Genomic DNA, 12,125 nt, shown 5'->3' with positions numbered 1-12,125 from the left:
TGCGTGGTCATTCATTACCGGCACTTTTTGTTCATGATGGCAAGTCACCCAGCAGGCAGCACTGAAGAAATACTGTCTTGTGCAGGGTGAGAGCTGCTCCTGCCTGCAATGGGAAAGCATGGGCTTTTTCAGCATGAGATTGCAGCGGCGGGCTGTAGCTGTTTCTGTCCTCCACAGAACCCTGCACATGTGTTATGTGAATTACCGCGTGGTGGCTGCCAGCTGGAGTCTGCTCACAGCCAAGGACAGCGTGGTGGCATTGCCCTGTCCTGGGGTAACGAGCTGACGCACAAGTGCAGGTTAGCAGAGCTTGGTACCAGGGTCCCAGAAAGTGAGCAAAGTAATCTGTTTTCCAAGGCTTGTTTTTTTTTCACGAGTTCAGCATTTGGGTCTTGGAGCTGCTTTCTGAAACACGGCTGCCAGATTTTGTAGGGAACTTGAGTTGTCTTAATTGAAACACAGCCTGCGTGGGGGGGACATATGGTGCAGATAAGGAGGTGCTGTCGGTAGCTTCAGAAAGTGGCACAGTTGTTATTTGGTGAAGTTGAAAGTAATTGTGTGTGCCCCTGCTACTGCTCTGTGAATTTATACAGCTGAGTGGGGATGAAAAGAGGAGTGACTGTGCTAAACAGAGGGGGGAGGATGTTTCCATGGGTATACCTGTTATGTAAACACCGGATGGGACCAAAAACAGCAGGAAAAAGTCACTCCTTACGGTTTTGTTCGATCCTATTAAGACTCATAAGGCTTTTTCCCCCTCCATTAATAAAAGGAGTTATTTACTTCTTTTGTCTTGGGGGTTGTACGCTTGACTTCTGTTTCTTCAGATCTCTAATCACTGCTGTACATTTAACTTGGGGTGTTTAATGTAACTCTTTGAGATGGAGGAGCCAGAGGAAGAATCAAGTTGTGATGGAAGCAATCCCTGATAAACCAGTATTATTTTGACCTGCTGTGCTGTTGAGCTGGAGACCATCAGACCTCAGTACTTCTTCCTCTTTCAAAGAGTGCTCTTAACTTACATGGGCCTTTATGAGAATGGGGAGCAATGCCACAAGTTTTCTTATACTTTCTCCAAAAGTGAATTCAGTAGGTAACCTCCAAAGGGAATCTGGAAGCTATTTGACTGATGCTGTGCACCTGAAGATTGAGCGGGTTGCGGAAGTGTGCTCTCCATCATGGAGTCATCAAATGTGTTTCCACTTCAGTCTTGAGTGCCATCATCTGTCATATCAAACAGTTGCTGTTAGCGCTGCAGTGAATCTCTGCTTCAGCAATGAGTAATGCCTCTTTCCTTACACAGACAGTGAGACAGCCTTGCTTTTTCCTTTCAGTGCAAATGATTATCATAGCTGGAAGTTGTGTTTTGTCTTTCAGTGTTTATTTGTCTTCAGGAGTCAGCTTGTTCTCTTAGAAATGCAGACCAGGAATTGTGGCAGGAAGTCAAGTTTTTCTTACCCTTCTAGTAGCTGGATTTTGTCAGCTGTGGCATTAGCAGCCCTGTTAGTCACCTCAACTAATTTAAAAATGAAATATCATGGTGATTTTTACACTTGCAACCTTGGTCTGGTGAACTCGCAGATCTGATCCACACCGAGGCACCTCTGCTGTGATGTTTTTATCGGGGCTGTTGAGGCTCAGAAGCAGTTCTTTAAACCAGCATGCAGGGGCTGTGGGAGCAGTTAGTGTGCTGGAGCAGGTTCAGCCCTGCCCTCTGTATGTTAGAGAGTGGTGCTGCTGTATTACAGCATAAAGAGTTGCTGTTGTTGGAGTGGTGTTGAGGACCTTGGCTTCATTGGGGGGTATGTGAAGGTGTGAATAGCAAGATCTGGCCTCAGGGTATTTCTTTCCTGTGAGGATCCTGGTGTCAGTCTGGTGATGGTCCAAACTCCTCGTCTTTGGCTCAGTCACATGTTGGAGCCATACCAACACAGTTTCATGCCTGGCTGCATCGGGTGTGAGCAGGGGAGTGTGGTTTGTAGCTGTGTGCATATTTTGTGCATATTATTGTGCATTTGTTTGAGTGGAGGCACAAAATCTGAGCACTGATTTCTGATCGGAACAATAATTCCCTTCAGATTGATTTTTATTTTTTTTTCTCCTCCCTTCTTTTGGTTGCCAGATGTATGTTGCATATTAATGAATTCTTTAAGTAGATTTGATCCTGAAATGCGTTGGCGTTGTGTATTTTTATTTTCTGGTGGCTGGATTTTCAGCTTCCCAAAGGGAGAAGGCTTGTGCTGCCAAGCCTGTGCCAGTCATACTTGCCACCTCCTTTTCCACACCACCTTTCTCTGCATGAAAGGCAGCAGCTCAGGGTGGATTATCACTTGAAGGCTGTGGGAAGGAGCCCTGTGCTGGCTGTGCCACAGAGCGCTCCTGGCAGCGCAGGATGAAGTAGGCAATGATGTGTTGTAGCTTTCAGGTGTGGGCCTTATGTATTCCTCTCTCTTCTAACCTGCTACAAACCTTTCTGCCCTTAGAAGGAGCAGGTTCTGATCCAGCTGTTTGCCTGCGGATCCCCCAGTGCCAGAGCATGGGTCCATTCCTGAGCACCATGCAGTGACAGTGTACTGCAGCCTGTGCTGGCTGAGGGGTGCTGGGCCATCGGGCTCCCTGCAGGCAGCGAGCGGCTCCTCCGCTTGTTAACATTCTGTACAGCGCTGCTGTGTGCTGGAGGCACAAGTCTCCGGAGTCTCTTGAATTGTAAAATCCATCTGTTATTGAAGGTAATTATTACAAATGCTGTAGAGACTAATCATGCTGATTCTGCCTGCCGGCAGCATTGTCCTACAGGGCTGTGCTGGCTGCCGTTCCTGTGCTGCTTTCCCCATGGCTGTGCAAGAACACCAAACCGACTCCTATGGCTGTTGCTTTTCCAGCTCAGTTGTTTTATTTTAGCCTCTGTTTCTCTCTGCAGTGGTGCTGGAAATCCCTCTCGTTTATAAAACCACGCTGTCAAAGGCTGCATTATGTGTGGGAGGTGCTCGAATTTTAAATCCAGACCCACAGTTCAAAGTGACCGCCCTTATGAGGGAGGAAGGCAGAGCTCTCCAATTACAACTTTATGGCTTTGAAATAAGATCAGAATTTAAACGTTTCAAGGCAGAGCTCCTGCCAGCCGAGTCACATTAGCACAGAGCAGTTCAGCCAGCATTAGCCATAGGCACTGGGCAGCACTCACAGCAGTTCAGTCACTGCCACAAAAGAGCTGATCTGCAGCAGCAGGAATGCGTGTCTGAGCCCTAACAGGGTGCTTTTACACATTGAACTCATTTATGGTGTCCCATATATTCCTTCTGCTGAATGTTGCCTCAGCTGGAGCAGGTGAACTCTTTGCCACCAGCATACCACAGGGTTTACACCAAGGTAAAAGCCACACGTGGCTGTGACAGCTGCTTGATGTCGCTGTGCTATGGAAAATGGTCCCAAGAGAAAGTGACACGTCCTGCAAGGATGAAGTTAGTGGACCTTCCACCTCTCTCTGTCCCTCTCCTCTGGGTATTTTTCCTGTTTCCTACCCTGCCTGTTTGCATTCAAATTTCAAACTGTGATTTCAGTCCCCTCTTTAAACCGGTTTCTTTTGTATTTGTCAGAACTGAAAGCAAAAATGTTTAACATTTATGGTGATTAGGTGAGCACGTGATTTGTGTTTTCAGGAAGTGCAGTGAGAGGAGATGGATTATACTGCAAAGCTCCTTCTGCCTCAGCTCACCTCCCTCTCTCCCTGCTCCAACCTGGTGTTCTCTGCTGCAGCACGTCCTTCTATCCCTGCAGTCACCGTACAGCAGAAGGCGTTTTCAGATGCAGTTTCTGAGATGAAGAGCACAACTAGAGATTCAGGGTGCCTTAACTTTGCAATTCCAGGTGTTATGGTAGGAGGACGGAGTATGTACATCTAACTCTGAAAAGAAAAACTGTAATAATAAAACTGCATTCTGGTATCCTTGGTGTGTTTACAGCTCTGCAGCTGAGGACCGCTGCAGTCCTGGGCTTTGCTGCTGCAGCTCTCATGGTGGGCTGTGTCTGTTCCCATGCGGGGCCGTGTTGCCCACCTTGTGCTGGGATCATCTGCTCTGCAAGGAGAGGGGCGCTGCCCTTGTCTAACTTGAGAAAACTCCTGTTCTTCTGGAGGTGTGAGCAGGGGCTCCTGGTGGCTGACAGAGCTTTAATGAGATCTGCTTGGAGGAGCGCTTCACATGAGCAAATTACAGTAATACAGTTGGGTTGTTGCTTAATGACTCTTTTACGCTATTAGCTCTATTGCTGCGTATTCCAAAGTGGATGATGTAGTTATGCTGGTCAAAGGATATCTGTGGGGAGCAAATTAAAATGGAATGATACATCCTTGCACTCCTCTGTATTGCAGTAATGGCATTCCTGCGGTGCATTATATTTACCAACACTCAGTGTGGATTTGCTGCTTTTTGTTGCAGAGAGGGTGTAACGATCGGGGTTTTCCAACTTCTGCACAGTCAGGTGTTGCTCAGCTGCTGCTCAGGAACACTTGCTCAGGTCTGGCTGGCTGATTTCAGTGCAGGTAAGCAGGGCTGTACCACGTCTCTTCATACAAACATCAGCATTAATCTCTATAGCAGTGGAGCCCAGAAGTGCTCCTTGAGGCTTCCAGTGCAGAAGGTGGTAGAAATTATTAAATGTCACGTGCTTTGCTGTTCATAACTGTTTATTATCAATAGGTAGCTGGAAATGTTACATCTGAAAAGGTAGAAACACCTTGAAGTTCGATAGGCTTACATTTTTTGGGGGGGGAAAAAAAAAGGTTAAACGCTTTTTTTCTTTTCAGTTTACAGTTAAGCTAAAAATACACATAAAATAAATAGTTTTATTTATTATGTACATCATTTGTACATGTTACATGAGGGAATGACGTGGAATCTGCACTGCGGACATAAAAGGTGCAAGTAGAAAAGTAGGTAAAAGGGAGCGTTTGTTTTTGCTTTTTGCTCTGCCCTTCTCCATCCTCCCCCACTGTCGGGGTGGCTGCTCCCACCTATAATGGGTGAATGCTGAGGTCCCCATTCTGTCTCCACTAAATACGCAACATTCTCTCAACCTGAAAGCTCTGTTGCCTGGAAAAGGCTGTTTGATTTCTGACCAACATTAAATGAAAGAAGAAAATCCTCACCTTTTTTCTTATCCTGTGAAATAAAACGGCATCTTCAAGCATGACCTGCTGCAAAGCTGCTTCTGTGATAGCTTTTGCATGAAGATTTAATTTGATATTAAAAGCAGACTGATTGAAAGCAAAACAAACCCATGAAAAACAACAACCATTTCCCAGTGTAAGCCCAATTCTCCAGGGCTTCCTGAATCTGCAACCACCCTTTGCTTCTGAAGGATCCTTAGCCCTCTCTAGTTTCCAGACCCACCTTGTAAACACATTCAGTAGTTTTTTTAAATAAAGCTGTACAATACCTCAAAAATAGCTACACCAAAAAGTGCCCCTTTGCTCTAAAACTGCTATTTATAGTCAAAAGGCATTTCATTCTGTTGGCGAAAGGTATCACAGTGTTCTATTAGCTCACATGCCAATGACCGGCTCTGTGACTGATCACATCTCATTCTAAGCTCGTTGTTTCGTCTGGCTTAGAGTTACTGCTGCTGGAAATGCTTTAAATGGGTGGGGAAGAAATCCCCAGAGGAAAGAAACAAGCCATGCTGAAGGAGGACATGCCAGCCAGCAGGGTGGGCAGTGGTGAGCTGTGGGCTGAGAAGGGTCTGTACGTAAAGAAAGAATGGAATGTCAGGTTGGCCTCAGTGGTGGGCGATGTGAGCTTGGTGGGGGTCACTGCTGTTGGTTTTGGGTTTTGCTTTGCACACCTTATAAAAGCAGGGCAGGTAAGAGTTCCCTGGAACATAACACACTGTCATACATTCAAAAGATGATTTTGCCTTTTAAATATGCTACTCTTATATAAAGCATGTTCTCTTTTTAAGAGTCATTCTTGATCATCCGTTTACTCCAGAGCAGCAGTTATTCTGGGTGGAGGGAATTACACGAACGATCTATAAATGACTTGTTTGTACAAGTGTAATGGTCTGAAACGAAGGAAAGCGGTGCGAAAATTAAATGGAATTGAATTATAAATGGTTTGAAAAATACATTAACGTGGCCAGCCCAGAGTGCCTCCCACTGCCTCCGAAACTCAGCGATTGATTTTATACTTGTGAAGTTTCAAGTTGCACGTTCTCTGAAAGCTGCAGATTATTTTGGCGACACTTTATTTTAGATGCTACTCTAGTGGGTTGATTTACTATTCACTGTAGTCTCACTGATTCCAATTAATTTTGCCTTTCCATGAATAGAAAGCACTGATGCTTCTGGCACACCTGGCAGGTGCAGCTGAGCACAGGGAGCCTCTCTGGAGGGGGAGAGCTCCTCTCAGTGCGTCCACCCCAAGGGCAGCTTCAGAGAGTTGTTGGGTAAGTCATGGTTTTCATCATTTCTGGGCAGCCTCAGTGGTGTTGGATGGCTTTGCTTTTTGTCTTGCTCCATTTGGGATGTCTGTGGAATTGTAATCGCTTACGCTATTAGTACTTTTCAAAAGTGGAGGTTCCTGTAAGAACACCATGCTCCTGGGCTCAGAACGCTTGCTATGCCCTTACCGTGCACATCAAACCCCAGTGCTCCTCTGACATAAAAGAATGTGATGTTTTCCTGAAGCCCAACTGTTTTTACTTCTGTAAAACAGTGCTGGGCTGACCGTGGAACCTCCCCATGCCTGGAAGTCTGTTGTGACAACCAGCTTTAACCTATTCAAAGGGTAAGGTTTTATGTAAGAATACATTTATATAAGTACTTACAGTGGCAGTTTCTGTTTAAAAATTGTTACACGTATCACTAGAAAAAGGGTGAAGCACAATGACAGAAAGGTGACCTTCCGAGTGAGACATGTCACAAAACCAAGGAAGTCAGCTGAGGCTCCCAGGTCTCTGTCTGCTGCAGAAGTGCCCCGAATTCCCCTGGTGGGAAATCATGCTTTTTTTCTACATGGGAAACTATCTTAACAGACATAGCAAAGTCCCAACCTGAATTAGTCTTCAGAAAATAAAGGTATGTACCACTGCTATGAGTATTAACTGGTTACTGTATATAGCGCCTTAAATTTGAAGATCTGAAAGTGCTTATAAATAATGAACTAACCCCCCTGCGAGGTAGGTAAGTAGTATTATCCCTATTTTACAGATGGGGAAACTGAGGCATTAGAGAGGCCGCGTGACTTGCCCAAGGTCACAGGTGAGTCAGTGGCAGAGCTGGGAATGGACCTCAAGTCTTGTTGTCCAGTCCTGTGCTCTGTCACTGCATGCTGCTTCTATAGGGACCACATATACAAATAGTTGAGTATTTACATATATACCAGTACACGAATAATATACAAATACAATTATCCAAATAATCTGCGGAGATGTTACTTAATTTCTTATTTCTAAAACAACTTCAGTCTCTGACCTGAGTTTGCTGCCTCCTCCTAGTTCTGTCATGGTCCATGTCTGAGGGTCCAACTGCCTGCTGGGGATTGCTTGCAGGTTACCAAGCCTGGTGAAAATGATGTCAGGGAGGTGAGAATTTGCTGCTACTTTGAAGAGCAGGAAACCTAAAGAATAGGACAAGTGATCAAGGCATACTTGATTCCAGATTCCTGGGATATGTATGATAATTGTTGTTGGAGCACAAAGAATAGAGGCCAGGCATGGGCCAGTTGTGGCACAGCTGTGCACCCTGAACCAGGGAACAGGTTAACTCCTCACAGAAGATGCTCAGTGTCCCATAAGCTCCTACCACAGCTGCTTGCACAAACAGCAGAGGGATGCTTCAACCATTCCTCCAAAGGAAAGAGTAAGAAGATGGAAAACTGTAAGTAAAATCCCCAATAGTCTGACTGCAGGTGATTTTAAAAAGGAAAAATAAGGTTGGGATCAATCAAATGTATTTTTTTTCCACAAGGTCTTTTAGTTTCTTCCTCTGACACTCTTCCTTAACAGTAGTAATAATAATTCACGAGCTGCTCTATAAGCCTATTGCTACAAAAGGGGATGCATAGATGCAATCAAACAATTTGGTCTTTTGGGGGGACCAGACTGACAATTTAGCAAACTGCTGGACACATGTATTCACCACTTAGCTAAAGCAAACAGTTGTGTTCAGTGTGAAAGTCAGCTCAAACTAGTTCATAGCTGGGAAGTATCTGAGTCATGAAATAAATCCCGCAGGAGCTGCAGCCCAGCAGCCCCGTCATGTTCCCTTACTGCTGAACGGAACGCTATTGAGAGATTATTGCAGTGCTTTATCCATCATGCCATTACCATGTGGCAGCTCCAACCCCTGCCCTTTCAGGACACAGCAGGAGGCCATGACTCACACGGTTTGCACAGAAGGGATCTGCATTACCCCCTGTCACTTTTACATTTTTGAGAAGCACTGCTGCAGTTATTTGCGTTTCATTTTGAGATTTGTACCTGTTAATGCAGGGCTGAATCTGAATGATACCATTTAATCGGAGCCAGCTCCAGTGCGCTTCATTTGTGGAAAACTTCAAAGCCCTTCTGCTGTCTGAGGGTGTGAGCCCTGCATCTGCCCCAGCCTCCGACTCAGCTGACATCATCTGCACAACCAAACTCAGGTGCTTTTTATTCCTGCTTGTTACACTGGTAACGTAAAGAAGTGCTGCCCCAGAGTTCATAAGCTGCACTATGCTTAGGTGAGAGATGAAATAATTCAAACCCTTCTCCTCACTCCCTGTAGTAGCTCACGTTAATGTTCACGCTTCCAAAAATACACTAAATTAGATTTATTAAACTGTAGGTTCTTACTGTGAGCTGCCTTGAGAACCGCATTCAGCTGCTTCTAACTGCAGCTCTCATCAGTGGGTTTGTATCATAAAAGGCAGAATTGATGGATTTCTCATTGAGCAAACAGCCAACTGCTTCTGACCCCTCAGATTCTGCACGTCTCCTTGTGATGCTTTGCTCAGCCTTACTTACAGGAAGAGAAGATGCAGCTCTCAAAGACTGCTATAACGCTGCAGTTTATTCATAGAATCACAGAAATACTCAGGTTGGAAAAGACCTCAAAGATCATCAAGTCCAACCGCAGCCTAACCATAGTGCCCTAACTCTTAACAACCCTCTGCTAAATCATATCCCTGAGCACCACATCCACATTCACAATGAAGTGCTTCTTGCCCTCTCATACCTAGCACATCTTTGGGTTGGTTGCTGCATGCTGCTAACAAGGAGAACAGAACACTTCTGAGTCTCTCTTCCTGGCTGCTCTTTTTCCTTAATTCTGTTGCTTTTCCCCTCACGTTCTGCATTCAAAGCCTCCTGTGAGCCACACCTGTCAGCATCTGCAGGTCTGCTATAAGGGCTGTTCACACCTGTATCTGGGCTGCAGGCATATCCCATCATGACCATTAAGTTGTGCTCTATCAGTGTCCACACGAAGATCCCAACAAGGTGGTGGTTTTCCTTAACAGCTGGAGAGAGTCAGATTTGAAACTCCGGCAAAGCATCATTCCCCAGGCATCCCAGCATCTCATTTATGCAGGACTGCAGTGCCTCTGCAGAAGAGGTAATTTATAGCAGTATCCCTCAGGATGTGCTGCAGCCCACATCACCTGCCCTGGGAATAGAGCCTGACAAAGCCGTGGTGTAAGGCACAGCCATTCCTCAGCTCCTGGTCAGCACTGGCTTCTTCCAGGCAAGCAGCCAACTAACAGCAGCTCTGAAGCAGTATCGAGTGCCAATCATCTGTGTATCTCAGCAACAGCACACAAAGTCCAAGTACCACATTGTGAAAAATCACCATGTCAACCATTCTGCTCTTGATGGGGCATCTTCTCCCCTTTTTGATGCTCCTTCGGACAAATGCAACAAGGGGAATGCCTGGACAGGGCCTAGCAGAAATGGAGGGGGAAAATGAAGTGAAAAAACAGGAACAGCAGGGTAACGTTTCCTTTCCATGCTCCTTTTTGTTGCACCTCAGAAAATGGACCACAGAGACATCCCAGGGTGCCAGATGCAGTCTGGGCTGCTCTTTCTTCAGTTGCTTTTCAGGTATGCAGCTCTCAGAACCAGGGCCCTGACTGCTGTACAGCAGGTGGATGGCTTCTGCCTGAAGCATGACACTGGCTAAAGAGGCAGCAAAACGCAAATGCAGCAGTGGAAATAAGAGCAGGTGGTGTAAGGGTGAGGTTTAGGGCTGGATTTTGGTTTACCATTAGTGATATAAGAACCACATTGAGGTTTCTGTCTCAGGCAGCCACAGCTGGTCTGGGGATGTTCATCAATGCAGAAGTTTTGAGCAAGGCCAGGCACTGGCTTCCCCTGCCTGCCCCACTAAGAGGCCATTCTGCTCCCTGCCAGGGAGTTTCTTTATGGCAGTTAAGTAAACGAGCAAATCATAATGTGTTCTAGTTGCATGATCACAGGTGCCTCTTAATCAGTAACAATTTACAAGATGAATATAATGACCTGAAAAACACGCTACTGAAAGAATCAGAGGTTGTATTGCTTAAAGAAAACAAAAAGCCAGTTATAACCTGAAACCCTTCCTAAAAAGGTTTTTACATATGATTCTCAGCCTCCTGCTAAGCCACCGCTCACCAGCTGGATGTGCTGATGAGGAGTTCAAGCAGGATGTGGAGCTGATCACATTGGATAGCAGCAGTGATAGCCCAGCAGTGCTGGGATGATGAGAGCACTGGAGAAATCCTCTACTCTGCCACTGGTGTATCTGAATTATGTGGGATTCAAAGACTGACTGCATCTGAAGGAGCACTGTGGTTTACAGTGGCTTTATAAATGGTGAAACCTTCCATTCACTTTTTGTGAAGGTAAAAAAATAAATAAACTCATAAGAGGTGCAGATAGCTATAAAATAGGCTAACAGAGTTTTACATTTGTTTCATCCTGTGGACAGAAAGGAATTCATAACGCTGAATCAGGTGAGAGCAAACAACTACAAATAATGAACTAAGTTTTCTAGCAGGTGTTAAGATAGCCTTACTTATAGCCGCGTTGTAACATGGTCCTCTTGCCCGTCTTTCCACTGGTTTATAAACAAGTCACAAGCCTCTCCCCATGAATCAAACACATCCTCTGATGAGTCTAAAAGTCTGGAATTAGAGGAGCAAATACTGGAAGCACAGTGAAGGGAGCTGGTACAAACCACAGGGCACTCCTTGCTCTGTCCTGTAAGTCTCGTGTTCCCACTGTAGTCTACCTCATTGAGGTTAATTTCACTTTTGGAACAATTCTCTTCTCTCTCTTTATCAATCTGAGAATATTTGATGTCTTTCCACATGTAGTGTGGCTGAATAATTCCATCTGAAATAGTGTACATGGGCTCTGAATTTGCTTCAGGTACATGTCCGTTCATCTTGGAGAACAGCAGCCCCAGTCTCTTAAAGGACTCCTTCTTGGAACTGGAAAGCCTCTGAACTCTGTTTCCATTTCGGATAAAGGAACGCTTACTGATCCCATTGCTTTTTGGCTTCTCTTCCACCATATCAATCCCAGACATGGTTTTAATTAGCGCCGATACATTGAAGTCCTTTTTTTTGTTGGCTACATTGAAAGACACACTCTTGACTTTGGGTTTTTCTCCGGCGCTATCCTCATTTGTTTCATCCTTTTGAGACACCTCTGTGCTACTGGTGGAATAACTTCTCCTCTGTGGCTTCCTGTTACCGAGGAGGTCAAGGACTTCATAGCGAAAACTTGAGATATCCTGTTTTAATTCCTAGGGCAAGAGGAAAAATGAGGTACACTCAGCAGCATTATCTGTGAGGTGAAAGAGTGACCGCATTCTCTTGCTCAGGGGTACACAGAGGGCTGATAATCAGATCATGCTTACAAGAACACCACATGGATCTTTATTATTTGGTGACAGAAAAAACAAGATGTATCGTTAATCCTGAGAACAGGAGAGTTTGCAAGATCTTTACCATCATAGGCTGCGGTCCAGCCTTTTTGACCACCCCTTTCTCTCCCTTTCTTCCTGCTTGAGCAGTGGGGGACAAGCTGAAATAAGGCATTTTATAGAAGTGATGAAAGTGTTGGAATTCAGAAATATTACACGATGTTTTAGCTGGCCCAACTTT

The 12,125-nt window shown here is 45.3% G+C and overlaps 1 protein-coding gene across 2 annotated transcripts in view; it reads right to left on the bottom strand.

Moving 5' to 3' along the window:
* Positions 1 to 4,666: 4,666 nt before the first annotated feature.
* The window catches only part of TRPC5 (transient receptor potential cation channel subfamily C member 5), a 91,617-nt gene continuing 84,158 nt past the window's right edge, over positions 4,667 to 12,125 (bottom strand). Inside the window, exons 11-12 of one of the 2 annotated variants that reach the window (XM_015860650.2) lie at positions 11,030 to 11,764; positions 4,667 to 9,917 (exon numbers count right to left, since the gene is read on the bottom strand). In XM_015860650.2, the coding sequence (XP_015716136.1) occupies positions 11,030 to 11,764 (735 nt within the window). In that variant the 3' untranslated portion in view covers positions 4,667 to 9,917. Of the gene's footprint in view, positions 11,765 to 12,125 lie in introns of both variants that reach the window. The other variant, XM_015860649.2, reaches the window with a different exon arrangement.

Source organism: Coturnix japonica, chromosome 4 (assembly GCF_001577835.2).
Source record: "Coturnix japonica isolate 7356 chromosome 4, Coturnix japonica 2.1, whole genome shotgun sequence".
Taxonomy (NCBI): domain Eukaryota; kingdom Metazoa; phylum Chordata; class Aves; order Galliformes; family Phasianidae; genus Coturnix; species Coturnix japonica.
This window is presented reverse-complemented; position numbering and strand designations above follow the sequence as displayed.